Here is a 27835-nt window from a genome sequence, read left to right on the forward strand (position 1 = left end):
CGCCTTCAGAGCGACTACCCAGACATCTCAAGCATTACAAGCAAGCTTCCCCCTTGCTTAAACGGGGTGTGCGACCTTCGCCGTCAACAAGCCTCTAATATTTCCAACGAAGAAGCTCAAGATGAAGCAAGCACCACCAAAAGCGATCGAGATCCAGTATGGCCACCTGTATGCCAACGCAAAAGCTTCTTGGGAAGCACGCAGGACAACAGGGAATGCATCTCTTTGCAGCACTTCCTGGTTGGTGGCAAAGATCTCCTTGACTTCATCGAACCTAGCATTACCCATGAGGTTGGTAACGAGGGTGATGACGGCGATTCCGTCGGCCGACAGAGGGTTGATGATGGCGCCATACGCTAATGTCTTCTCCGCGACAATTTCAGTGAGGTGGATGGTGACCTTGCGGAAGAAGAGGTTGGAGTAGACTGCGAAACCAATCGCACCACCGAGGTAGCGGATACTGAGTGTGATGGCTGTAATTGTTGCGATTTGTTCATCCGGACAGGCGATCTGCGCGATGATGGAGGAAGGAATAATGACCCCGCCAACTCCAATGGATGCTAGTGAGATGAGGGCGTACACTACGTTCAGGTTGTCGGGTGTCGCAATGCACATGGCCCCTGTGCCGGCTGTCATCATGGCCGTGAAGAAGATCATCAATTCGCGGATGCGACCCTTGGTGGCGGGGATGAGGACGAGGCAGATGCATGCACCGCCGATGATGCCGAAGCCGATGGGAAGAGAGCGGATTCCGACGCCAACCGGGTCATCACCTAGAGTTATGTTAGTATGGAAGTAGTGGGAGAGATGTTCTTGGTCATGCTTACCATAGACGTTGTAGATTTGAGTAGGCCAGAAGAGCAGCAGGACGAAGTAGTTACCACCACTGAGGAATGTGATAAGAAGGATAACTATCATGGTCTGCTTCGCTTTGTGGAAGATTGCCCTGGGAACCATGGGGTGTGGAGCATACACCTCCCATACGAAGAAGGCAATGATGAGGATGATGCCGAGAACGAGAGGCACGATGTTATGTGGGCTGCCCCATTCATACTGTAGAGTGTCAGCACTGCAATGTGACCTGCTTCTGATAATATGCTGACCTGTGATGCACCCCATTGTAGACCCATCATAAAGAGAGTGATACCACATGTGCTCAAGATGCCACCAATGTAGTCGACCTGGCGGAGGACATGGCGGGCGGTGTACTCTTCCGTCAAGCGCGACGGGTCCTTGTAGCAGAAGACACAGAGTACCAACCCGATGAAGTTCCATACACAAACCAAAATACCATTGTAGCGCCAATTGCTCTGTTGAGCGATCAATTGAGCCCACAACACTGATGGGCAGAAGGGAAGGATGGTGATCACGACAAGACCGACGTACTTGCCGCGATCCTTGATGGGCACGATCTCTGCTGTACCGGCGAGTGCGATGAGCTCATTGAGACCGGCACCAATTCCCGAGAAGACCTGACCGGCTACGAGTCGTTAGGTTTGTGATGTTTCAAATAAGGTTGCGGTACTTACCGATAGCGATGTTCATGGTATGCGCAGTCACTGTGATAATCGGCCCGACTATGAGGCACAATTGACCCACAATAGCCACCTTCTGTCGCCCAAACAGGTCGGACAACGCGCCCACAAAAGGACAGAGAGCCGCATTGGGGATGAGGTATCCGATGACGAACCAAATGTATCGATCAACTCCACCAACGTCCTGATAGATGAGCGGAAGAACTGAGCCAAAGAGGAAGAGCGGGATCTGAGAGCCGATCCAGAGGAATGACATGCACAGAAGCGTCATGGCTAGCCTTGCGTTCATCTAGGGGTGAATTAGTATATGATCAAGCATTCAGGGTCTTACACTCACCTTCTCGTGAACTTCTGGAGCTCTGCTGGTAATGGGCGCCAACTGCTGCTTCTCGGGCTCGCTAGGCGGGGTGCGAGTAGCCACCATCTCGAGTTGGCTCTGGCCATTCTTGTCGACTTCGTAAGAGTGGTCTCCGGATCTCATCGTCTCATGCATCTTGACGGTGCAAAGCTGGGTGGAGGTGCAGTCGTAGAGAAAGAAAGTTCGGGACGTTCAAGTAGTTTAATGATTGTCCTGCCCTAGCAAGGCGGACTATCGATACGTCGTCCTAGTCCCCATACCATTCCCTCGTTTCTCACCTGGCACTGAGATGAATTGACTGAATCGACACTAAGTTCACTCGAGCCGCGGTAACATACTGGCCTGCGCGGGGCTGGGTGGTCGGATGACTAGGGTCAAGACACCCCTCATCCAACAAGGCTGCGCCAACCATGCCGTCTCGCCCGTTTGTAGAGCTGTAGATCATAGTGAAGTGTGTGGCGTGCCATTCGACGGGGCCCCCGCACCTGGGCACGCCTAATTGCTAGTCGCGCTAGCGTCCGGAGCATAAAGCTTGCATCATTGGTGCGGCCGGCACGCTTTTTCTCCTTTACATGAGGCTTGCCTCTTGGCTCTCTATTCCTCGATGTCTTTGGAATAGCATTGTCCCGTTTGGCTTCCTGAAGACCTCAACGAAGCCCTTCGTTCGAATGCTCTTTGTTGGCCCTGATGCCCAATCATGGAAATCTAGTAGTCGCGGTAGTGTCTGGTGTGACAAAAGGACGTGGGCCGTGGAATGTGACTCTTATGAGTGCTAGGAAGGACGTCGTGGGAATGTTGGCACAATCCTATCGAGGGCGGTCCTTGAGCGCTTGCAGGATCCTTAGGTAGCGCCCAGTGCGATGGGTGGTGTCGATCGCTTCTAGATGTTTGATGCACCAAGCCACAGAACGGTATCTGGAAAGTTACCGAGGAACTTTGAGTTACTACTGTGTGTGCCTTCGATGACATAGGTATTGGCATGAGCCACTGCCACGGGTGCACGTGGGAACTACGCCTTGACAAGGCCTCCACTATTTAGGCCCGGCTGACGTTTGTTGCGCACTTTACTGCCATGGTTTTATATAAAGTGGTTTCGCGTCTGTGATAGAAGTCTGATTAGGTTCTCGCCGTGCTCGACCATGAAAGTAAATCGTGGAAGCGCTGTTCTAGGTGACGTCGCGAAACCGCAAGAACAATTGGGGCCCCTCCAGAGTCGGTTCTTCCTCAATATGAAATTCTTGTCGCAGGTATTGAGGTGTGTGGCCAGGCGCTTAACTAGCAACACACTGTCAATTTAGTCGAATGGCCACACGTGGACGCGGTTAACCTTCCGCGCAAAAGGCGGTGATGCGACAGGCCATGAGACGCTCGCAACAACCTTGGCAGCTGCGTAAAGTTGAGTTGGAATCATCTTCAATGATGACATCAGCTAGGATTGGAAAATCCTATGCTGCGTTGCCAGTGTTACTCTGCTGCGTACATAGTGATCTTCAAACCCTAGTCCGCTCGTTGAGCCAGACATCATGCTGCGATCAGAGAGACGACAGATAGCTGATACATTGACTGTAAAACCCGCACATGCTGCCTTTTTTTCATGTCGTTAGGCTGGACTTTTGCCGAGGCATGAATTAAGCTTGGTGCTCTGGTTCTGCCTTGCCTAGAGGTCTGACTGTTGTATCCTTTAGGACGGGAGCCTACCAGTGACTCCGGGCCAAGATCCGTGGTGTTTGCATCGATACTGTGTATAAGCCAGGACCGGTACGTGGGAACCTGGGGTAGCCTACCCACATCACGGTTCACGGATCACCTAGCCAGTGACAGCGAGCGATGGTCGCATCGTCGAAAAGAGACATCTGCACAGTACTTAGAGATTTCCAGATGAGGGATTTGAGGGAATTGAAGGCCAGTAATATCTGCGAGAACGCTCGTAGTGTTGAAGCTTGACATTCGACCAGATAGGAATGAAGACACCAGGACCGGGAAGAGCCGCACTGGGCTGCGCTACAGCGCAAGAAGGCTGCGTTGTAGATTTGTCTTGGTACTTCCTGCGGACTGAACGATAGGTAACAGCTAGCTCCAAGCTAAAGAAGGGTGTTTGCCCATAATGGTAAATGCACTTGATGATTTGAGTGTCTGGCAGACCTGGTTTTTCTCCTCGGCTTCTCTGCGCCTTGTAGCAAGCCTGGTCGTGAAGTTCCCCGCATGATTCTAAGAAATATGAACCTGCTCAATAGGCCGTAGGCAGCTTGACAGACATGGGAGGTCGACGTTCGAATTGCTGCCCGTCCAGCTTCTTCACTGGCAAGGCCGCTAATCAGGTTTGGGCGGCCTTCTTGTTTTTTGTAGCTGCATCGGAGAGACAATGGTTCTTAGATGAGCTTGAACCGGGCGTTTTCCATCGATGATTACAATGGAAGGTCACTTGCGAGGTCGTTAGAATGCGAAGAGAAGGAAGCCACGATTAGCGTCTTGGCGCTGCCCCTCTTGCGCGGACGCAGGCACCGCTCCCCCCAGCGTACATCACCGTACCCATACTCCGGTAATGTTTTTCGCGATTATATCCGCGGACGGAACGGCTACATCTTCCTTCAAAAGCCCAACAGTCTGGTTCTAAAGTTTTGTTGCCAGATGCATTTGCATCGCTCTTATCTCGGATACGTGTACTAACAAGCTTGGAAATGTTACAAGGGCTGTAACACAATCTGAATAATACGCATCAGTGCCTACTTCGCCTTTGATATCCCGCTTGATCGAAAGGATTGATGCTCCTCGGACAGACGGTCATGGTGACTCAGAACTCAGCACAGGCGCCAGACACGACTTATTTCTGGCGGAAATGGCATTGAACTTTAGTAGGGTAAAGTTTTGCAGATTCGGCCCTGTGTTAGATGAAGAACTCAGACTGCTCAATCACCTTACGCATCGATAACGATACGACCTCGATCGGTGTATCATGACGGGAACGGCCGATTGATCGGTGGAATTCCAGCCATTCCCGTGGTTCAGACGTCGAGCAAACTTGACTAATAGCTGTTCGCACGGTTTCTGTTGCATTAGCTGCCAACTGCTGGGGTCTGAGTTCCGAAGTGAGAGTGCCGTTTGATGTGTGTTCAAACGTAGCAGATGGTTTTGATGTTTGGTGTGCTAATCAGACCCTGGAACTGCGTTCGCGGCATCTTCTCCGCCCGAGCTTCAAGCTGATGACGACAACCGCGTCAGCTATCCCCCGTCTTCACCCCGAACGCCAGACACGCGACAACAAACCAACCTGGGCATGAAGGTCGCACCGTTCGGAATTCGGAATGACTACCAGTGCATCGCGCGCGCAAATGGCTGACTCGTGCTCACCGCAAATAGCGCACCTGTGACCATGAGCGGCTAGCCGTGACTGCGGGGTGCACGCCCTTCGCGGACTCAGCATGGGAGCAGGCATGGGACTTGTGACTGTTCCTGCTCTTCTTTCTTACCTTGCAGCTTTGGATAGCATGCATCCTCTACAACCACCGCCACCGCCGCCGCCATGACAGAACACCGCCTACCGGTCAAGCAGCTGGCCATTCTCTGTACGTCCGCTCGACGCGTCTTCACCTGCAAGCTTGCTAACTTCGCGACAGCACTATGCCGGTTTGCCGAGCCCATCGCCCTCACGTCTGTCTTCCCCTACGTACCGGAGCTCATGGAGTCCTTTGGCATCCCCAAGAATGACATCGCGCGCTGGGCTGGTATCTCGTCCTCGGCCTTCTCGCTATGTCAGGGCTTCACTGGCCTCCTCTGGGGCGCTGCATCCGATCGCTACGGGAGGAAACCGATTATACTTTTTGGCCTTACCAACACCATGTGGTCGATGTTGCTATGGGGCTTCTCGCTCAATCTGCCCATGGCTTTGGCCGCACGCGCTATCGGAGGACTATCGAACGGGTACGTGGGCATCCTGCGCACTACGGTGGCCGAGCTATGTCCATGGAAAGAACTACAACCGAGAGCGTTCAGTGTCATGCCTCTGGTCTGGACAGTTGGTGCCACGTTTGGACCTACACTCGGTGGAGCCTTGGCCAATCCTCTCCGCGTAGATCCTCGCAAGCCTAAGGGCACCGCTTTTCTGGAGAGATTCCCATATTGCTTGCCCAATATCGTGGCTGCTGCATTATTCACTTTTGGCATTTCAGTAGGCTGGCTGTTCCTCCAGGAGACCCTGGAAAGCAAGAAGCATGCCCCAGATCTAGGCCTGAGAACTGGGGCTCGGTTGACAGCATTTGTTCGCAAAATACTACACCTTCCAACCAAGAAGCAGAACAGCAGTTCAGAGCACGAGCCTCTACTTGGTCAGCGTAAAGCAATCGACAGCGAAACGATGTCGCAACATGATGCTGCTCATGAAATTCTCCCAGAAAAAGCACCAAGGTATCGGGACGTATTGACGTATCAGACATCGCTCAATCTGATTGTGTACACGCTACTCGCTATGTACCTTCAGGCATATGATCAGGTGCGTGATTTTGTGCGCCTACTAAATATTGATATTGATCCAGTGCAGCTGCTTCCAGTGTTCATGCATCACCCTGTACAACTCGCAGACGACCCTACGGTATCCCTTCCTCTGAAATTTGCAGGAGGCTTCGGAATTGAATCCCGTCGCATCGGCATCATTTTTACCGTATTCGCCATCTCATGCACAGTGTGTCAATTCCTGCTGTTCCCACCCATTGCGCGCTATCTCGGTGTTGTTCGCTGCCTTCGGATCGCCTTTCTCATCTTTCCGTTTGTGTTCTTCGTCACACCGTTCCTGTCACTTATCCCAGATCCAGTCACTAGGGAAATCGCCATGGTAATGCTTTTGATGGTCAGAGGCCTAGCTGGCACATTCTCGTTCACCACCAGCACAATCATGCTCACGAACAGTGCGCTTAGTCTACGTGTTCTAGGCACCGTCAACGGCCTCGCTACTAGTTTTAGCTCTTTTGGTAGAGCGTTAGGTCCTACTTTAGGGGGCGGCTTGTTTACTTGGGGTGTCAAGCGCGGCTATGTCATTGTACCTTTCTGGACGATGTCTGCCATTGCGCTTGCTGCCTCTATACCAACTTTCTGGCTAGTCGATGGTAAAGGGTTTGGAGGCGACGAAGATATCAACGACCAGGAAAACATCATCGAGACAGAAGAAGAAGTGGTTGAGAATGACGCACGGGTGCCTCCAACAGCCTGGCAGCAAGATGAAGCAGCGTTTTCCGAGTCAGAATTTGGCGACTTTGGTGACCCACCAAATATCCTGAGTCTCACAACTACGCGATCGAGCGTGGCTATGGCCTCTGATGATGAAGACAACGCTTCAGTATCTGTGGGTCAAGGGCAGTCGATGAATCCTTTGGAGGCGGCAAGAAGTCATTCGCAGACCAGACGACGAAAGACTGTAAGAAGGACGTCATCGATACCGATTGGTATGGGTAAGGGATTCAGGCGATATAGCTCTAACCTAGGCAGCACGGGTATCGGCGGAGGCGGTGCTAGCTGGGGAGGCGCATAAATCTGGACTTGGGTGGGAATATGTGCATTACTGAGTATTTTGAGAAAAAGCATTAACTCATGAGTTCATTAAGCGCATCGATCTCGAGTTACTCAAGCTTCTTGTGTCAATCAAAATATTGCAGGTTATGTGCTAGATCTCAATACACATTTTCCGTCATCATTTGCACGAATGTGTTATTCCCACTGTACACGAAAGCGTTCTTGGGTTCCTTGACCATCATCTGAAGTGGAACCAAGAATGTCTCTATTGATCACGACAACAACCATGAGGTGATGAGTGTGCACGATGTAAGATGAGTAAGCGCAAATCTCGGGTGATGATGAGAATGGGAGAAGATTTCAATTACACTATACAGACTACTGATGTTTTGTCATCCAACCTGCGTACGATGTGTCGTAACCCATAATTTGATCGCCTAATCCATGAAAGACTGTATAACAACGCCCTGTACCACCGTATAACTAGACCATACCAGGGTATCTGATACTCCACGATGAACTCCACCCAATTTCCATGCAGTGTCCCCCGCGATACCTCCCTAGCCCAGACCCTATTAAACGATAACGTAGTCAGTGTCCTCATCCCAATCCCCAATGATATCAGCATCAAAGTCCTCGCTGAAGGAAGATTCGTCGGGAAAAAGACCCGATAGAACGATACGATGCAACGTTTCTCTTCGAAGTTTCTACGCAGCCATGCGGGGAAGAGTATGGTGCTCAGACTATGAGCCTTGGCCAACATTGTCCATACCGCCTCTGTTGGGCATACCAAAGGGATTCCTGTTATCGCTGACGGGTGTGCTGTCGTGCTTATTGATAGCTGCATTGATAGGGCCATTGATGCTCGCGTTACGAACGGGACCGCTCATGCTATTTCGCCCGTTTACGGGGTTGCCGTGGATGTTTTTGGGTACGCCGTTGTTGTTCATGCTGGGGCCGGGCATGCTGTTGTTCCGATTGTGGTTGTGGACCCCGTTTCCGTTGATTGCGACGGGAAGGCCGTTGGGCATGTTGTTATGCATGCTGTTCTCCAGGCCTGCGCTCATTGGGCCGCCCATCGGTGGACCCATTCTCACGCTCTCGTTGTTATCACCCATGTTGTCGACGTCGGGCCAGAAGCGCTCTTCTAGCCAACACATTTGTCGGAAGATCTCTTCGCAGCGCGACATTTCCTCTTTGCCATCGCGTGTAGTTGTGATGTTCGCTAGCTCATCGACGAGCGCGCGTGTCGCCTCGACGAATTTGCTGAAGGCCGGGGAGGTCCAGTTCGGTATTAGGGCTTGGTGGAGGGCGACGATGTGCGAGTCAGTGGAGGTGTTGGAGAGAGTATTGGAGAAGGAGGCGGCATATTGCCAGGCGGAGCGATAGCACTATCAGACATTAGCTTCGTGCGCCCATTACTGAGTTGGGCTGGACCTACATGTTCGCTTGCCCATAGCACGACCATACCCTCTAAAAGTGATGCGCTCGCACTACTCGCGCTCACGAGAAGATCAAGCATGGCGCGCGTGATAGGCGTAGGCGGTTCCATGCCCAGCGCAAGCCCATACTTGGTCGCGGTGATCTCGAAGAACTGCATCTCTCTTCGCATGTTGTTCAGCGCGGAGATGAGTAGGTCCATGGTGCGATACATGGGATGGAACTGCGAGTTCTGCGTCTGCGGCAGTCTTATCTTGGCCAAAAGCTGTCCTATGAAGCGAATGTAGCCTCGCGCATAGTGTCCGTCTTGTACCAGCCATTGCGACAGCGGTCCCGCTCCTAGCGATCCACAACCGGCATGCGATAGGAACGGTCGCTGTGTTGCTTGCGCAAACGGGCCCGAGCAGATGCTTAGGAGATGAGACGTCAGAGAAGGCGCAACATTGGGTGTCATGGCAATATTTGGCGCAATAGGCTGTCCATCGCGTGTGCGCTTACTGTTGGGACCGCGCCGATTTACTTGGAGGTTTGGATTTGGCTGCTGCCCACTCAGAATTTGACTGGGGCCCGGAGCCATGTTCGAATCCATAGGCAATCCATTCTGCTGAGGCGGCTGCTGTTGTTGCTGCTCCTGCGCGAGAAGATGGGCCTGCGCCTCGGGCGAAGTCAAGTATCGCTGGCAGTCTTGGAGATGCTCGATCTGTCGCGTTGTATTCTTCGCGCGCACGAAGCCGCAATGCAAACAGCGTACTTTGTTACATTTCGAGGGCGTGTCTTGGTCCTGAAACTCTTCAAATGCTCGCCTTATGTCAGGGTTGGCATGTCTGCCCATGGCGGCCTGCTGCCATGGTGGACGTTAGCCTCATGGCAGCACATGTCGTCGGAAAAGATACGGAACAAGTGGAGCTCACCTCGAATCGGGCTGTCTCGATGATGTGATGTGTATTGTGTATTGTAACAATCCGGGCGGGTAAGGTATCGCCCCTCACCGAGGCATGTTAGGCGGCTGCGGCGCCTTACCTCAGCCGACATTGCCCAGATGGACATGCCTCCTCCAAACGTGTCTCCGGCTGCACCTGCCCTGGAGGTGTTTGTAATTTTCTGGTTGAAATTGGCAGGGACTAAGTTGGGATACAGTTTGGCTAGGCATTAGACGTTGATGTGGTTTCACGTGGTCGACATGTGCGTATCGTGGGCATCGTTAGTAACCCGGTTCTGTTCGTTAGGTTGCCGCCAGCGCCTGTGCACGCGAAATCTTTCCGTAATTTCAATCGGCGGCCATGCAGCGCATCGAGAACGCCTCCGCGTGACTTGCACCATGCCTCTGAAACTAAGCATGCGCAACATTGTACGCCGAACCTCCAACTACTCGAGCAAGTACTATCGTCATCCAGTCGCCATGATGTGTTGAACTGTCTTGTCCCAAGTCACATGGCCTGAAAGCCCCCGAGGCCGTCACTACCCGCGCGGCGACTCTGTCTACCTTCATCACGCGACGTCTTGACCCAAACTTCACTCACGATGCTTCACACTACCCCACAAACCTATGCCGTCAGCTTAACTCGTTCCAGTAGTCCAACCCGCCCGCGCATCTCCGCACCCCATCGCACGATGTACTATGACTGATGACGCTGCGCAGCTAACTGCCACCTTGGTAGACTAACAGGCCGGCAGACGAATCCTCGTCGGGTACATCAACCTCAGCGAGCTTTGGGCATCCACGATGGTCACTAGAAAACTTCTGGCAGTCACACGCCCTCCCATGGCTCCGGCGATCACGCTCGTAGATCTACTGCCGACTTCGCCAGCGCCGGGAAAGGCATCGTGCCACCTTCCCCGCATCAGCCAAGCTTTTCGCGATCGCGCGCCGTTGCACGTTTATACCCGACAATCGTGTCTTGTCAGTAACCTGGTAACGACATCACTTAGGCAAGCTGCATATGCGTCCGGTGTGTCGGGGGCGAATCTCGTGACGTGCAGAAGAGGAAGTTGGCAATGTACGGTGAAGAAGATGTTTGCGATTGATGACGTCGATGCTTCTGGGGGCGGCTCATCCTCCTGCTGCCCTATTGGCAAGCCACACGGTTTGCCTCGCATGTTGGACACCACGGCACGAAACAACTTGCTTTTACAAATGAATGTCGCCTTTAGCCAGTTGGCAAGGCAGAGGTACCTGTCTCAGCTTCCAGGTACCACAGTCCTCTACATGTGGCAAAGATCACTGCCCACGAGAAGGCATGAGTCAGATAATGGCATCATACCTCCACCATGTTGGAAGAACTCCGGCCTCGTGGGCCTTTTGCCCGGGGACAGCGTGTTTTGCATGTGGACGTGTTGCCGATCACAGAACCACAACGAAGGTCTGCATTTGACCTTCCCCGCAACGGTGCCGCTTGCAGCCCAGCCTGCATTCCTAAGCCGCCCTGTGTGGACGAACCTACGACATCAGATGCTCAGTACATACCAAGGGTACTCCGTGAAGATATCGGGGAACGCCCGAAGCAACGTTACACGAACTTGGCCGCAACCGGATTTCCATGTTGTCGACCATGCTCTTGACAAGTCGGTGTTGGCAAACGCCAACTCACTTCCAAGAACCCACCGTCCACGTTCCGGTGTATCACCACGCTCCTCGGACGCGGTTCCAAGCTTCTCGAAGATCGTCTCCAACGCGTGAGCACCGCCTCGGAAGCTAAGTGGCTGAGACACGCCGATCCCCACATCATAGCCATCAAACAGTCCTCCAATCACCACGCTGTACCTGAATATCCCTTACAATTTCCGCCAAGCACCAACCCTGCATCTGACCTCTTTGATCCGCCTGACCCCAGATCTTTTGCTTTATGCTATGGCCTGCCGAGGCCCTCAGGGTCCATTTTACCGTAGCTTGCTGGCGGAACCGGTCTTTGTGGCGGTTGTCAAGCGGCTTGGGGTAGCTTCGACTTGCTTCCCCTATTGGAGCTGTTGCGTCACCGCGTCATTTGCCAGCGATGTCTCCGTGTCCGGAGTAAGTAACGATGTACACATCGTTCCGACACTGCTCGATCGCGACATGTCGGCGGTACTGCGGTTGGTTGCCTTGGTTGCCTTCCCCGACACCGCCCTAATGGTGGCCAGAATAGCTGTCGCGGCTAGCTGGGATAGAGCTCCGGGAAAGGAGATCATCCCTACGTCGTGAAGCAGCGAACACATGCTTGTATGGTGGGCATGACTGGGAAGAAAATTGGGGCGAATTTGTTGCTGTGTTGGCGGCTTGTGAGTCTTCGCTTTGTTCTGGTTAAAAGGAGATCCTTCCCCCGATGCCATGGGTCTGCACAAGTTCAAGTTTGGGTCCATCAGCTACACAACCTTTCCTGTACTCCTTTCGAGTACAATTGCATGTTATACGGCATTCAGTTAGTTGAGTAACAACACTCCTCATCTCAATATGATCGGATCCTGGACATCAGCGGCGGCCATTGGCCTACTTGCTCTGAGCACAAACGCATCTCCGCTCCTACCCATCAAGCGCGCACCCATGTTCGATTACAACAACCAGAAGGTCCGTGGTGTCAACACAGGCGGTTGGTTCGTTCTCGAGCCCTGGATCACACCCAGCATGTTCGAGGGCAACAGCGCAAAAGACGAGTACACACTCGTTGCAGCTGTCGGCAAGGAAGAGGCACAGTCGAGGTTGCGTAACCACTGGAACTCTTGGATCACCAAAGACGATTTCAACCAGATGGCCGCGGCTGGTCTGAACCACGTTCGAATCCCAATCGGCTACTGGAGCGTACTTCCACGTGACGGCGACCCATACCTGCCAGGCGCGTACGACAAGCTCGGAGAAGCGCTCGACTGGGCGTCCGATGCTGGTCTCCATGTCATGATTGATCTTCATGGCGCACCCGAATCTCAGAACGGGTTCGACAACTCTGGCAAGTACGGCAACGTTGGCTGGACTCAGGGTGATTCAGTGGCCTACACCATCAAAGTCCTCAACAAGATCCGCGATGATCACGCGTCGCATCCCGCCGTCTCCGCTATCGAGCTTCTCAACGAGCCTCTGGGCCCCAGTCTCGACATGAACACGGTCCGACAATTCTACATGGATGGTTGGGGCAACTTGAGGGACTCGAATGTTGCAGTCACCTTCCACGATGCTTTCCAGGGTGTAACTTCTTGGGGTAACTGGGGTGCTGGAATGTGGAACCTTCTCCTCGACACTCACCACTACGAGATCTTCGACAACTCTGCTGTTGCTATGAGCATTGACGACCACGTCAAGACCGCTTGCGACTTTGGTAACCAGATGGCATCCACCGGCAAGTGGACTATCGCTGGTGAATGGACTGGTGGCATTACCGACTGCGCAAAGTGGCTCAACGGAAAGGATAAGGGTGCGCGTTACGACGGTACCTTTGGCGGCTCCAAGGTCGGTGACTGTACCGGCAAGTCGACTGGTACTGTTGAGGGCCTGTCAGAAGCCGACAAGTACAACGTTGGTCGCTTCATTGAGGCGCAGCTTGACGCCTACGAGAAGGCCACCGGTTGGATTTTCTGGACTTGGAAGACCGAGGGCGCACCCGAATGGGACATGAAGGCCCTCTTGGAGGGCGGTATCTTCCCCCAGCCGCTAACGGCACGAAAGTGTAAGTACTCCTTCTGGTGTCGCATGAGCATGAAACTGACACCCTCTAGACCCCGGCCAGTGTGGCTAAGTGCCTCGTTGTTTATGCAACGTCTACTTGGCGCGATCCTACTCTTTTTCCCGTCCGTCATGCACCACACACTCGCTCCGTCGCAACACCTCCTACTCGACACACCAACCAGTAATGATGTAACGAATTTCATACCGCTTCGAAGATACCCCGACGACGCATTCACTCGCTAGATGGGACACCCACATACAGTAGGGCTGTCCATGCTTGTATCGGCTGACACAGCTGTCACCATCGCACCGCCCATTGAGCTGTTGGCTGGGCAGGGGCGCACCTGGCGCAATGTAAATATGAGACGATAAACAAACAGTAGAGTCAACAATGCAATGGAGAAATTGAAACAAACGCAAACTATCGTGACACGTCTGAGCTGTGAGTTGAATTACTTTGTCAAGGTTTAATGGGGTGAAGCGGTGATTTTGCGGGCAGGCGGGCTTGTTCGCGGCTGCCGCGCCCGGCCCAAGCCATCTCGCTCGCACCTGCCCTACGGTGAGATGAATGTCTGTGATGTGCAGCCTCGCTTAGACGGCGATGCGTCGAGCCAGAGCGCACGAAGGTGCGACAAAGGGCCAACCTAACTCTCCCTTTTCGGGGCCTGTTCGTGAACCAGTGGCGCCTCGACGGCCGCCAGTGCAACGGTACCTGAGCTAGAGCGCACGACTCGGGCACAAGCAAGCAGATCGCGTTCCACGGCTTGCGAGAACCTGGAGAACCCTCGCCCGCGCATCGTGACACCGCCTCACCGCAAACTCAAACACCGCGATGAAATGCGACCCTCATCTCTTCGGCGTTGAGCTGTCGGCCCTTCAGCTGTTAGGGCTGTGTAAGCGCCGATATTGCTGACAGTCTGCCGGCTGACAGGAACAACGCTCCTAACCTTCAGGCACCCGCAGACAGTAGCGACAGAAGCAATCTCCAAGCAGCCAGGAATAGCCCGCACCAGCGTCCAACAAGCTGACCGGTAAAGCCACCAAGCACTCCTGAAGACGCCGCAATCCACTGCAATACGAGCTGCCTAAATCCCTCGTCGCGGTGTCATTCGTCACGCGTGCCCAAGCGCGGTGCAATGCGTCCTAGCGCTGGCTCCGAAGGATATTGCACGGGACTGGAGCACCAATCTTAAGTTGCGCCGGCAACAGGGGTACCTGCATTGACCGTTTGTGGATGGGAAAATCGATATAGTTCGACTGACTCCCTCTTGTCTTGTTTCTTCCTACTGCTCACCTTCGCCTAGATATCTTGCAGCCCTCAGAAGACTTTTGTTTTCAGCCCTTCTTTAAGAAACCAGTCACTCATTACCAACCATCTCCCACTACTTAATACTCCATCTTCCCCGGTTAATCACCTAATACCACCACAACAACCATCAACATGTACTCCAAGGCTACCATCATCACTTTCTTCGCCGGCCTCGCCGCTGCCCAGATCCACGCTCCCGTTGGCGAGCCCAGTGGCAACCCCATCACCCGTCCTTTGAACGAGGTATGTTTGCACCCCTGAGCGTTGCGCGCGCATCGCGAAACCAAACAAGACCCTGGAAGCTAATGCGCCCCACTAGGTTGTCCCCACCTGCGAGCAGTTCACCATCACCTGGCAGCCAACTACCCCCAACACCGTCTCCGTCCTCCTCCTCAAGGGCCCCTCCACCAACGTCGTGAAGTTCGGTCCTTCCATTGCCGAGGGTATCTCCAACAGCGGTTCCCTCAGCTGGACCCCTGCCTCCACCCTTGAGGCTACCAACGGCCCCAACGGATACGGTATCCAGATCATCGACGATGTCACCGGCCAGTACCAGTACTCCACCCAGTTCGGCATCTCCGCTGGAAAGTGCGAGGAGGCCGTCTCTTCCTCCATGATCGAGCCCAGCAGCGTCGCCGCTGCCGCCAGCTCTACCCCCGCTGCCAGCTACGGAAACGGATACGGTGCTTCATCTGCTGCCGCTAGCCACACCCCCATCCCTCTGCCATCTTCCGTCCACTCCAGCGAGGCTCCTTACCCCACTACCGTCATGACCTCCGCCATGGTCCCTGCCTACAGCACCGGTGTCCACGCCAACGGCACCGTCCCCATGCCCACTGCTGGTGGCAACGCTACCACCTCCAGGCTCCCTGAGGCTACCACCAACGCTGCTTCCGGTGTCCAGGCTGCGCTCAGCTTCGCTGGTGCCGCTGCCGCTTTCGCTTTCATGCTATAAGCGCATTTCCGTACCCCGGATATGTTATTATGTTATGACTAGCATTGGTTTCCTTTCTCTTCGATGATACTCCTGGTGTTCACTCGTAGGGTGTCGCCTTCTTGTTTGGTTCCGAATCTGTGCGTTGATTGTGTGCGAGTGTGTGGTGGGCGGTTGTAACTAGAGTGGAATGCGAGTGTTTTGCATAGTCGTTGGCGCGATTGCTTACCCAAAAGGACCTTTTGTGATGCGTAATGGAATCGATTATACCCTCTAGTCATTCCCCCCCCTACGTGATGTCTAATGAATAGTGATCAGGGACCTTGGTAACATTGCGCTCCAGCCAACAGTGCCCCGCACATCAAACTTCAAATTATGACGCACAAGACAGAAAAGGTTTACCCATGTTCCTCTCATGTAGTCTTACTGGCTAAATGAGAAGCAGTCGGGGCTGACATTGAATGTGTAGTTCTTGAATCCATCATTTGTCACTAGCAACCCTGTGTTGCCAAGATCACCAATTGAGCGCATCAGGCCTATAGATATACTTGTTCAACACACGTTCCAGACCCAAACCTCTCTCCCAACCATGCGACCACGCCGCTGTGATCCATAAGCTGAAGCACTTCTTTCAGTCGATTCCGCCCGTATAGCAACGAGCAAATAATCTTGACTTGTTCCACTGCCTAATGCCGGGGCTCAGAGTCCAATCCGTGTGCACGTGCGAAGCACATGAACCCTATACACACCTCCACTCGCGAACGACTCTTGGCAGTCAAAAACATATCCGCCCTGCCAAGTGATGCTTCGCGGATATATCCAGTGAACGGACCGCACCCGCTGTGCCGAAGCAGCAGAGCGATTGGCTTGATGTGTCAACGCAATGCCCTTTCCCCACAAACCGATGTTGATGTGTCCGCAATGAGCAGATGGTGTATCGTTTGTGGTGTAGTGTTTAGCTAATCTAGTAAGCTTGTGTAGCCAGGCGTACTGTGAACTGCGTTATGTGTCTGTATGCGGGTAGGTGTGCGAAACTTGGCATGCTGACTCTGAACGTAGCGGAGCTTGGCAGAGTGGCTTATGGGGTGGTGATGGACTTGAACCGGTGAGAGTAGTTGTTTGAATAAGATGGCTCTCGTGGTAAAGTCTGAATGCTGTGCCCTGGGCGTGGCAGGCAAACATCCGGAACCGTAGAACTCATGGTATGTTGGGTACTGGCAGACTGCTTTTAATCACGCACGGAGAGTATCCTTTTTGGCGACGGTCAAGAGTCTGTACTCATATCAAAACTGTCATACTTACCTCAGGTCGACACGTAAGCTTCTGTAGCCAAGCTTCACGAGATTGTTCCCATACGATGGCAACTACTCACTCCACCTGGGCATGTCTCACGACTCCACTTCTTCAACAGTGTATTCAACCGAACCTTGCAGAAGCCAATGATTGTGAGAGAGACATCCGATTGTTTGCTCAAGACACCTGAGACAGTAGACATCATGATGACCAAAAGCAACACCAGTGTGGTCGACTATTCTCTTGCGGAGCGGACTTAAGAGTCTTTAGGTTGACATGCCAGCATATAAAAGAGGATGGACATCCGCGTCTACTGGAATAAATCACTTAATTCATTCACCTTCAGACCCTCATCTCTTCATCCAACGAAACTATTCCACAATGAAGTACCTCCTTACCACCCTCGCGGCAACAGCCTCTCTTCTGAGCGCCGTCACCGCCGACTTCGAGATCTACCGCGTAGGCATCGGCGGCAACGGCATCACGGAGAATGTCGAAGGCTGGCAAGTCTACCAGGACGAAGCCAACTGCGACACTGTCCTAGATTGGATTTGGCCCGACACTGACGACGCGAGTGGCCGTGGCGTCCGCTGCGAAGGCGACGGCTGCGGCCGCTCTGAAGACTCCGATCCTGCCAACATTGAGATTCTGGAGATGAACTTCGAGGGCTATCACTGGAGTAAGTGTCCTCTTACTTACCCCTGATGTGCCATGGATACTTGGAAACGCGGATTGCGAGGCTAACACACGCTTGCGCGGTCTAGCTTACTACCGCGACCGCGGCGATGGCGACCTAGTGGACACGAATGATGTTCGTGTTGGAAGGTGCTACGCGTGGCCTGCGGCGTTCCTGACGTGCGGCTTGACCTTCGATAGGTTGGAGGTAAGTTATGCCCGTACAGATTGTACGTGAGACATACACTGACTTCGTGTCTTCGCATTTTCAGGGATATCGCAAGTTGCGCTGTGAGGTTGATGTCAACGCTGAGCAGATCAACTCCAACCGCTTCAGTCTCAGGGGCCGCAGCTTGCCTGGGCGCAACTAAGTGCGCTTCGTACCTATTGAGAACGTGGTTCAACACCTTGGATTCTCATTTGGTCGGTCGCCCTCTATAGTTCACGGTGTGTGGTATTTGTGGGAGTATTATACATTCGTTTTTCTCATATAGCTCGTACACTCGCTTGGAATAAACGACCAGACGTCTGTCATTTTTCCCTTGAGTGATCAGCGAAACCGCTATGAACATTCTCCTCATTAACGACTTAAGTGCCTGCTTGCCATGCCCAAGTCAAACTCCAACGGTTCACCCTTCCAAGGCGCATCTGCGCCATCATGAACGTGATCAAGCGACGGCCTTCCGCTAAGAGAGGTTCGCTGAACCACGACCTCATGCGTGCACCATATCTCGCCATTACCTGTATTCCTCTCATTCGCGCGCCAATGCATCTCGTCCGACGATCTCTTCGACTCCTCTGTGTGCAGCTCCTTCAATTTGAAACCGGACTCTTCGTCTCCTTCGACAGTAGCAAGGCGACTCTGGCTGTGATTTCGGAAGTTGTCCCTGTTGACCTCCGACTCTTGTGTACGTCCGTAGCCGCGGGAGAACGCGTTGTTCTTGATACGAACACTGGCGACGCCGAGGTAACGCAGTACATGTTGGAACGGCGAGCGTAGAGTCGGTACGCAGATGACGATAAAACCCACGAGCTCTTCGATAGCGGACCACATACCGACAATGATGCTTTCGTTCATCGGGTCGCCCGTCTTGCCAAAGTTCATAGCAGCGATGATTTTCAAGATCGATGCCACACCCGTGAAGAAGCCGAGTCCCATGAGTGCGCCGACGACAACGCGTTCGCGAACAGGACGCTGGATCCCACGAAGGAAAGATACGGGAAGAAGGGCGAGTATGAAGTCGGTGAGAATATGGACGACGGAGACGGTTATCGAGCTTATCCTGACTCCTGTCCTGCTCCAACAATGGCCTTCTACTGTACCGAGTAGATCCCATGCTTTCTCGACCGGTATGCATTGCAGTAGTGTTGCTAGTGTGTTGTAGATTGCAAGTACGATCTGCAGACCGATCATGGACCAGAGGAAGCGCTTCATGAATTTCGAGGGAGAGATCCGAAGAAGCATCAAGGAGAAGGATATCTTGACCAAGGCCATAGACCACCCCCAGATTGGTTGAGAGATAGAAGCTAATCTGGTTGCAGCTTGCGCGTCTGACAGGAAGAACTCGTCTGGTGGGAGACCGAAAGCATACGGCGTGGCGGCAAGGAGAAGACATGTGTTAACCACTATCAAAATCTGATTCTGTCAGTCGACCCGATATCGTGAGTATATTAGGGAACATGAGCTGCTACGTACCCATGCCAAAGCGCAGGTGTAATCGTCCCACTGCATTCTGTATACAGGCATCCATCGTGACCACATGCGCGCTCCAAAGACAATCAGAGCGATGCTTTGAAGGGCCAGCGTCGCACCGGCAATGGATTTCCCGCTCCTCAGCGCTGCCGCTGAAGGAGGCGCGGGAATCAAGTGAGGATCTGGTGGTGGTGGTGTTGCCATGACTCTCGTGTCAACATGTCGTTTGCGAGTGACGGGGCATTGATGCTAATTTCAGGCAGACAGTGGATCGAGCGGAACCGCGGAGTATATTAGGAGTATGTCAAGCTTCAACAAGCATGGCCCATGATGGCGTGGGGCACACTCTGGTAATAAACTTCGAGCGCAGACCCAAATGACACCGATCATAGCTTGCGATATACTTTAGGCCCATGTCGTGGCAGGTTGGGTTCAAAGCCAATTGTCGGAAATGCGCGGTTGTACCAATGAGTACGCGGTGTTCATGTCGTTGTAAAATTTTCAGGCATGTTAGGTCGTGTGCCTGACGATGTAGGCTGAAGGCGATCGTTCTTCCGCTGCAGGGGCTCGCAGTTGGGTATGTCGATCACACCACGATGTTGGTCGAGATAGTGGTGCTAGCTGTGGTAGTGAAACTTAGGTAGCATCTTCTTTCATGTCTTGATTGGCCGACTTTCTCATGAAGGTGTGCGAAAGAACATTCGATCCAACTTCTGAAAACATAGCCTTTGAGGATCATTTGGTCAGAGTTTGAATATTCAGACGCAACGTCGCATTGACCCGACCGTTAGTCGCTCTTCGGGTTGATCATCTGTACTGAATCAGGCTAAAGACCTGACGTCGGGCGCCGAATATAAGTTTGGAGGGGCTGCATGTGTGCAGGCTAATTCCATTTCAAGTTTCTCCGCGCAGATGTTTGGCGAGAATTTGGCGAAAGCGAGATTGGGAAGATGGTAAAGACGATGTAGTTAGCGACGGGCGCGATTCCGAGCGCGATCGCGGGTGGCGGCGCAATCGTGGTAGCCTTGGACCCTAATCACTCATGACTAATTTGACAATTGCATGTGGCACCGAGGCGCTTTCCGGCGATGCCGCCAACCAGCTTCTGGAATTTGCACCTCGTGGAGTCTCACACAGCGCCGAATCGGCTTCCTTCCATGACACTACCTAGGTACGCTTTCGAACTGGTGTGGATGGCACCATTGCTCTCATCTTGGCTGCAAATCCTCTGTATTCATGCCGGAGGTTCTCCTATGCACTCAAACTCTACTCCAGCCACTGAGCTACAAAGCTATGCTAATTACAAAATTTCGACCCATTATGAGCCTTCCAAGCGAATGTAAGACGTCGCTGATCTAAGTCACTGAAAACTGTTAGTCACGTTCGCCTGCCATTGCTGCATCGAGGAGCTGCGTGCGCTCTCTTGGCCAGCACTCAGACGCCGAATTGATCGATCTTCACATCACGAACATCGCACAAGCATTGGCACCCGCAATGTCCCCTCACGGCAAACGAGGCCTCCAGCACATGCAACATGAGGCGTTCTTCGGTCGTAGACAGCTGTGGAGGCTTATACTACCTCGGCTGGCTAATGCTCCAATGAACAGACATCGAATACCGTACGAAGATGGACGCTCGCGTTATAATATATTTATGCCCATTTGCGCAAACGAGTGGGAAAGACTGGTAAACCCTGCAGATGTTATATCCTATCTCGCAATAGGTGCATGCTTCATATACAGAGGAAGAGTTGGAAAAAACAGGATCCAGAATTTCCGCCATGCACATTCAACACCCGTAGGACGAGATAGGATGTCACATAGCAGCATCATTGTATATCTCTCACGTCCACAGAAAAAAGAACACCGAGCTAGGAAGACTATCGGGCATGCGCCATGTCTTGCCAAGTGGAAAGCCTGCATGGTATGAAGAACCTAGGCAGGCAATGATTCCACCATCATCAGGGCGTTGCTTCACAGCAGAATGTCTGTATACTCGATCGCGGTTATCTCATCATGCACATATATCCGATTGTACTCCCGACGTCGTTCGCCCGGCTTAACCAGAGCTGAGGACGCGCGATCTGCTATTCCAGTCGTAGTGGCGTCCGGCAACGATGATGTGCCGCTGACGGCAAGGAGGTCACGGGCGAGATCTACTACCTAGTAAGCAATGTACACGGCGTACGTGGCGTGTAATCTTATATCATCATCAGCTTCTACTTGCAGTATCGCATGCGACAGTCTCACAGCCAGTGGAAGAAAGTATACCCCCCAAGACTGTTCTCCGCTTTGGGAGTGCGCAAGTAGCGGAAATTGGAGGACTCAACTCGACATCCGTGATTGTAACCTTGAAAGGCACACTGCTGCGGGCAGAAGACGCTGTACTACTACCACACCCAAATGGCGACATACTGCCCTATAGCGAGAGGAGAAGGATGTCTTTGCAGGGGGTGTAGCGACAGTTGTCTGCCCCACCAGCCCTCTCGCGTTTCGTTGCTGCAAGCGTCAGGGCGCGACTAGGGCAACCAGCTCTCCACGATTCGCCAGCGTGTTAGCCTCAGTTAGCCAGGCCCCAAAGGCGGTCCGCCAGAACAGCTCAGCCTCCACAATGTCGCATTGCGCTATCCAGGGTGGACAGATGTGACAGCGTGTCGCGAAACAAGTGAAGGTCGCACCGGAGACCACGGCGTGTTGCATCTTGCATGGCCGACATGGCGGTCAGTAGGGAGTAGATAGAGATTTTGCAGGATTATCGGATACGAAAGGGCGAGGCGACTGTGTGCGCCGTGTGTTGCTGTTAATAGCATCGGAGCATGGGAGCGGACTAGGACTTAGCGGCAGATCGGGTATAGGCCAGGCTTGAACGAGGAACGTGACCCTGGCCGAGCGTGTCTGGCTGCAGCAATAGCGCCTGCTAGACACCTCTACATTCCAAGCTGCCTTACTAGTAATCGCAATGCTCCCATGTTGCTTTGGTCCCAGCTGAAGACGACCCAAGCGACCACAGGCATCCTCATGGAGCCGCATCCGACGCCCACTTGACGCTCTTCGCACCCGCTCTTACCACATCTGCCCACGCAAGGAAGGCGCGATCAGGCTTACCATGGTGGGGAGCCCTTCACACCATCTCAACTCGGGAGCGCAACTCGACAGCACGGCGCCCTCAACGGAAGGAAGGGGAAAGGGCGTCGCGTTCGCCAGCGATGAGGGCAGCGCTCAAAGAAAACGGGCGGCCTACGACGAGCGCGCGCGCACCACATCCGTCAGCTCTGAAGACTCGGAGGGCTACGAGCACGTGAACACGCTGCTCTCTGCGTCGTCGATTGCTAATACCGACACTATCTCCTCGTCAGGCCACTCGACGGCTATGACATCCGCCACTACCTACGACGATCGGCCGAATGACGATACGCCCATTGCCACTCCGTCCTATGCGGCCCCCAGCCTTACCCTCCTCGAACTCGTCTCCAATACTGCGTCCTCGTCCGCGCTCCCTGATAGCTTCGATGTGAATGTGTCACGAAAAGGTGGATATGTTGCGGTATACTCGGCGTCGAATCTGTTCTTGGTCAAGACCGTGCAGCTGCCGCGACTATGGGCAAGGACACTGCAGGTCAAGCGCAAGCCGGTCGCAATCGATATTACTGAAGACGGCTTTCTATTGGCCGTGCTATCAAGACCTTCACAGGTCGATCTATACGAGATACACGGCGAGGGCGATAATCAGATCAAGAAGAGGCGGACCATCATGCTGGTGCACGAGGCTAGCTCTATCGTCATATCACCGGACGCGCGCATCTTAATTACGGGCAACAAATTCGGCATCGAAGTTATTGCCATTGGGCCAGAAGTACCTGAGACGACACGGCGTACGCTTTCTGGACCCGCCGGTGATGCATTGGAGTTCTCCGACGATGGTCGCACACTGCTCATAACGGGGTATGCGAGGAAGTCGGATGGCTCGGCCTTGTTCGTTCTGCCAGGTCTCTACGATGGTCCGCTTACAGAAGAGGGCGAGCCGATTCCACAACCCCCGGAAGCTGCATGGACCGGCTCGGTGCTGTTTCCTGAGACGGCAAGAATAGCACGCCAAGCTACCCTGCTTCCAGATGCCGACACCGGCACGTTCAACGAACTCTTCGCCTTCAACGCCGAAGAGGACTCATGGGGCATCTATGACATTGCATGCCAACGCTTCACACAGAGGAAGATGTTCCTACCGGATCACGCGAGGTGGACGCGCTCGGAATTTGTAGACGATGCCATGCCCGCAGTCTCTCCCAATGCTGACCTTGCAGCTGTGGCCCTGCGGATGCGTGGTACCACCAACATCTGGATTTACGAAGTACCAGGTTGGGAGTACAAGCCGAGCGAAAAGGCCAAGGTGGATGCCCCGATTCAGCCTTGCTTTTGCATCCCCATTCCGAACGACAATGCAGGTACTTTGCAAGAAATATGCGTGCTCAGATGGGTCAGGCTGAACGCCAATGTGCAGCGACTTGTGGCGGTCGGCAACTCGAGCATACTACCCGATGAGAACGATGTGCCTGGGGCGCCACTTGGTTCCAAGGGCGTTCTGATAGTCCTAGATTTCGACAAGACAAAGCCCCTGGGAAGCGCTCCACCGACGCCGCTCAAGACTGAATACGACTTAGACCCCCTTTGTCCAGGCGAGATGCTACCGGAAGGCTCGATTGACTTTGATCGCGAGGTGGAACTGGTACGAACCAGGACCATGGCACAGCGCAGAGCCCAGGATCGAAATGATAGTGTCGCACGAAGACCATCGAGAATTGGAACCACGCCTGTTCAGCGGGCGCGTACTTCTGCGAACCGAAATGCGCCAAGACCACCACTGCCTTCCGATGAGTCGGAGGAGTTGACACCGGAAGAGGCACAGGCAATGTTTGAAGCTCCGTATGACAATCAACAACCTCGATCTCAGATGTCTCTAGCTAGGGCTGCCACCGTCGCGGCGGTATCACCTGCGAACCGTCGGCATCTGCGTGCTCTGCCTTTCAGACCCCTGGAGTACCGCCGTGCAGACGGCCATCGAGAGCTACCACACGAAAGTGATGCCGACAACTGGGTGCCACCTCCGCCAGCATATACGACCACCGCAGCAGCAGCAGAGAGTGTCAGCCTGAGCCATCCGGATGCGCCCCCTGTACCCCGCTTACCTCATACCCATTCATCATCTTCCATACCGCCCGTTCCTCCACTACCAAACATGTCCGCAACCATTAACCCCTCCCAAATGTCTCCGTCGCACCCTTACCATCAGCGCCAACAATCGATATCTTCCGTCGACGTATCATCACCTCCAGCTGCAGACCCAGGGCGTCGCCCATCTCTGCTGCATCCATCCACATACCCCAGCCCCCAATCTTCGGGCTCAATACGACGGAGGCGATCAAGTACCCGATCACCATCGGAACAAATGTCGTATGTACCCTTGCCGCAACCCCAATCCGCATACCCGAGCACCGCTTCCCACATGCCCACCCGCCGTCCCACAAATGGGCGCACTCAACGCGTTCCTCACGATAATCTCGATCTCTACGCTCCACCTGTCCCCAGTATTCCAGCCTCCCGCCGCGGCTCGGCTCCAAACATTGCTGTCCAGCGCCGTCCTCTACCTATGAGCAACCCACGCATGAGCATGCCCTACCCTGCGCCGCCAGTCAACAATTCAAGTCAGCCAAGGAACACCCTGCCACCTCTGGCTGCTCCAGACCAACAGTACTCAGCCGGTCAAAGATTCCCGATCAGTGCGCCGCCAAGAACAGATCAAAGTGCGCAGTACAACCATCCCTATGGGAGTTACTACGGGCCACAGCAAGGTGGCGTGCATAGGGCGTCGCAGAGTGTGGGCGATCTCCTTGGTGGGAGTGGAGGTACTGGGCGCAGTTCCAGGATGGATGGCGTCCTTGTTGGAGAGAAGAAGGCCAAGGGGAAGAAGAAGATGGGATGCGCTGTTATGTGATGAGCGGTAAAGCAACGACGGACGACCGATTTATGTTTCTCATGATTATATTATACCCATGAAGTTGTTTCCTTGGTGTCGGCGTTTTGGTCTTTGGAGAGGGATTGGATGTGCGAGCGCTCCTGCAATTGGTTGAGCGATTGAGCGATGTCATTTTTTGAGAGTTTGACGAGATCGCACATCGTGGTTATCTATACACAAGGCACTTAGATTGACGCAAGGAGCAATCCAGGGATTATCGGAATTCCATCTCTTTCTAAATCTTGACTTGTTGACCTCGCATCTTGATTAGAAAAACGGTGATTACAAATCTGACGTGGCTTTACTGTAACTCAACTCCTACCATGGCATCACGCTGACGAAATCAACCACTCACGACTCTACGACTTCAAAATTTCATACTCTACTCTACTCTACTCTACTACAGAATTAGGTCTTCTCTAAGAACGAGAGTCACAATCATAATGGAACCCCGTACTTTCATCAACCCAACTCCCCAGAACCGGTGACGTACTACGATATCACGCAATCATGCTCACTGAGCCCGTGAAGCCGTAGCAGACATTTGATATGACGCTAACTCATCTCTGTCCGAATTACCCCGTGCGTCTAGGCACGAGCCTTGGCGTATAGCGTGGAGCAATGATATATCGCATCGTGACATTGGAAGACCTCTTCAAGACACCCCCGCTCAACTATTCCAAGGCGTTCGAGATGGTCGGTCCGCGTAACAACAAGAAAGAGCCCGCGCAGGTACCCGGTGATCGAGGTGACGTATCGCGCTTGAACACGAGATCGCACTCTGTTATGGCGCAAGGCCACAATGACTTCAGCGGCAGTCGCCCAGGCTCCCAGCGTAACCAGAGCGTCTCAGCCGATGACGTGGTAAGCTTTCGCTCCTTGGCTACCAGATGATATAGCAACTAACGTATAGCAGTTCGCATACAGCCCCAACGTCCAACCAAATGGGGCTCAAACGTCAAGGAACAACGTGTTCTCGCCTATGGGTCAACCGAATTATCCCACCATGAGTCCCAGCTTGGTAAATCAGGCACCAAAGACTGTAAGTATCTGCATGATCAGTGTAAATGATACTTCAACTAACATGACAGCAGGAAGGCTGGATCACACCAACACTGTCTAACAGACAGCCCACTGGTTTCGCACAACCTATGGACGCTCGCCGATACTCTCAAGCTTTATCACAGGCAGGCTACCCACCCTGGGCAACCCTATCAGACTCTCGCCCGTTCAACCCGGGCCCACCCCAACGCCCGATCGCATCCCCGTATACCCGCTATCGAGAAGATTACAAGCAAAATCTCTCGACCGGTACGTCCGCGGTACCTAACTCCTGGCTACCCCAACTCGATATCGACCTCGATCAGATGCATAACCAGTGTCCCGTACCCAGCCCATCAAGACCACTACTACAACCCTACTCGATCTCGTCGTTCAATGAACTCGAATTACCCACCGGCGCGGCTGTCGCATCTTACCTAGAAGAAGTCATATGGCGACCGTCGACTGGCGCCTACGCTGTACCACAAAACGAAGCGGAGAAATCGTACTACGTCAAGAAGATCTGTTTCAGTCTCGTCAATCTCTCCAACCTATGGGATACAGTCGCCGACGTGTATCCCTACGCCGTCAGGTTCTCCAAAACGGGTACATGGGCTGATCCCAGAGACATCGAGGCCACTGCTCACATCATCGTGAGCAACGCTATGCGCATCCACAAAATGGGTGTCGCTGGCTTGCCGTTCCGTCGATGCGAGGAGTTTGAGTCGCTGAACGCAGAGGATATGGATTTTACTTTTCCACAGCGGATTCATTACCTTGCGCGGCTGTTCTGGCACTCGAAAGTCGCAGCTGATAACGTCATGTTGGGGAGGGACATTGCCAAGTATGTTGCGCTACCACTCACGTCTCTCCGCCATCTACCGCGGTTCGAACAAGAGTGGTCGAGTATGTCTGATGAGCAGCGCATATTACAGACTCAGATTCATCCGTATCCGCAGGGGCTTAGACATCCGACTCCTCAGGAGCAGGAGCAGATCCTAAAGCATGTACGTATGTTGCCGTCGCTGTTCAACAACTATATGGCTACGGGCGGTCAGTCAGGTACGTTCAGTCCACGTCAAAAGCCACCTGGTGGACCAGCAGCACCCGGGAAGCGTCCAGCAGATGGTGACGGAGGATACAAGATGGAGCCTGCAGCTAAGCGCTCTCATAACTGTGCGCGTTCTCGGGGTGATGAGAGCTTTGAGAAGTTCCAGTATGAAGAAGGTCACCGCCCAGGTAGCACCATAGGCACTAGATCTGCCACCCAAACTCCGGCAAGCGATCGGACCAACGGATGAGAGACCTTGGCAGAGTATTGAAAATGTGGAGGGCAGTAACAGTACGATCGTGGGGGCAGCCTTTAGGCTCGAGCCTGGCGAAGTCTTGATAGTGCGGCTTACTTACAACTTCTAGACC

At 53.4% G+C, this 27835-nt stretch overlaps 9 protein-coding genes across 9 annotated transcripts; 6 read left to right on the top strand and 3 right to left on the bottom strand.

The window, feature by feature from the left end:
• Positions 1-57: 57 nt before the first annotated feature.
• J4E90_005647 (uncharacterized protein) lies at positions 58-2028 on the bottom strand (the record flags this gene model as incomplete). The annotated part of the gene is made up of 5 exons (XM_051435200.1): positions 58-773; positions 828-1053; positions 1104-1480; positions 1530-1824; positions 1873-2028. The coding sequence occupies 5 exons, from the start codon at positions 2026-2028 to the stop codon at positions 58-60; spliced, it is 1770 nt and encodes a 589-aa protein (XP_051291224.1).
• Positions 2029-5413: 3385 nt separating this feature from the next.
• On the top strand, positions 5414-7411 carry J4E90_005648 (uncharacterized protein; the record flags this gene model as incomplete). The annotated part of the gene is made up of 2 exons (XM_051435201.1): positions 5414-5456; positions 5508-7411. The coding sequence occupies 2 exons, from the start codon at positions 5414-5416 to the stop codon at positions 7409-7411; spliced, it is 1947 nt and encodes a 648-aa protein (XP_051291225.1).
• A 724-nt stretch (positions 7412-8135) lies between these two features.
• On the bottom strand, positions 8136-9664 carry J4E90_005649 (uncharacterized protein; the record flags this gene model as incomplete). The annotated part of the gene is made up of 2 exons (XM_051435202.1): positions 8136-8783; positions 8834-9664. 2 exons carry the CDS (start codon positions 9662-9664, stop codon positions 8136-8138), a joined length of 1479 nt encoding a protein of 492 aa, XP_051291226.1.
• A 2595-nt stretch (positions 9665-12259) lies between these two features.
• J4E90_005650 (uncharacterized protein) lies at positions 12260-13532 on the top strand (the record flags this gene model as incomplete). Its single annotated transcript, XM_051435203.1, has 2 exons — positions 12260-13463; positions 13513-13532. The coding sequence occupies 2 exons, from the start codon at positions 12260-12262 to the stop codon at positions 13530-13532; spliced, it is 1224 nt and encodes a 407-aa protein (XP_051291227.1).
• Positions 13533-14903: 1371 nt separating this feature from the next.
• J4E90_005651 (uncharacterized protein) lies at positions 14904-15726 on the top strand (the record flags this gene model as incomplete). Its single annotated transcript, XM_051435204.1, has 2 exons — positions 14904-15014; positions 15091-15726. The coding sequence occupies 2 exons, from the start codon at positions 14904-14906 to the stop codon at positions 15724-15726; spliced, it is 747 nt and encodes a 248-aa protein (XP_051291228.1).
• A 1653-nt stretch (positions 15727-17379) lies between these two features.
• On the top strand, positions 17380-18044 carry J4E90_005652 (uncharacterized protein; the record flags this gene model as incomplete). The annotated part of the gene is made up of 3 exons (XM_051435205.1): positions 17380-17677; positions 17763-17881; positions 17946-18044. The coding sequence occupies 3 exons, from the start codon at positions 17380-17382 to the stop codon at positions 18042-18044; spliced, it is 516 nt and encodes a 171-aa protein (XP_051291229.1).
• Positions 18045-18253: 209 nt separating this feature from the next.
• Positions 18254-19405, bottom strand: J4E90_005653 (uncharacterized protein; the record flags this gene model as incomplete). The annotated part of the gene is made up of 2 exons (XM_051435206.1): positions 18254-19309; positions 19370-19405. 2 exons carry the CDS (start codon positions 19403-19405, stop codon positions 18254-18256), a joined length of 1092 nt encoding a protein of 363 aa, XP_051291230.1.
• A 3066-nt stretch (positions 19406-22471) lies between these two features.
• J4E90_005654 (uncharacterized protein) lies at positions 22472-25354 on the top strand (the record flags this gene model as incomplete). Its single annotated transcript, XM_051435207.1, has 2 exons — positions 22472-24457; positions 24995-25354. The coding sequence occupies 2 exons, from the start codon at positions 22472-22474 to the stop codon at positions 25352-25354; spliced, it is 2346 nt and encodes a 781-aa protein (XP_051291231.1).
• A 714-nt stretch (positions 25355-26068) lies between these two features.
• J4E90_005655 (uncharacterized protein) lies at positions 26069-27717 on the top strand (the record flags this gene model as incomplete). Its single annotated transcript, XM_051435208.1, has 3 exons — positions 26069-26239; positions 26292-26417; positions 26470-27717. 3 exons carry the CDS (start codon positions 26069-26071, stop codon positions 27715-27717), a joined length of 1545 nt encoding a protein of 514 aa, XP_051291232.1.
• Positions 27718-27835: the final 118 nt, after the last annotated feature.

The sequence above is a fragment of the Alternaria incomplexa genome (assembly GCF_024043165.1).
Source record: "Alternaria incomplexa strain BMP 0042 chromosome Unknown scaffold_7, whole genome shotgun sequence".
Lineage (NCBI taxonomy): Eukaryota > Fungi > Ascomycota > Dothideomycetes > Pleosporales > Pleosporaceae > Alternaria > Alternaria incomplexa.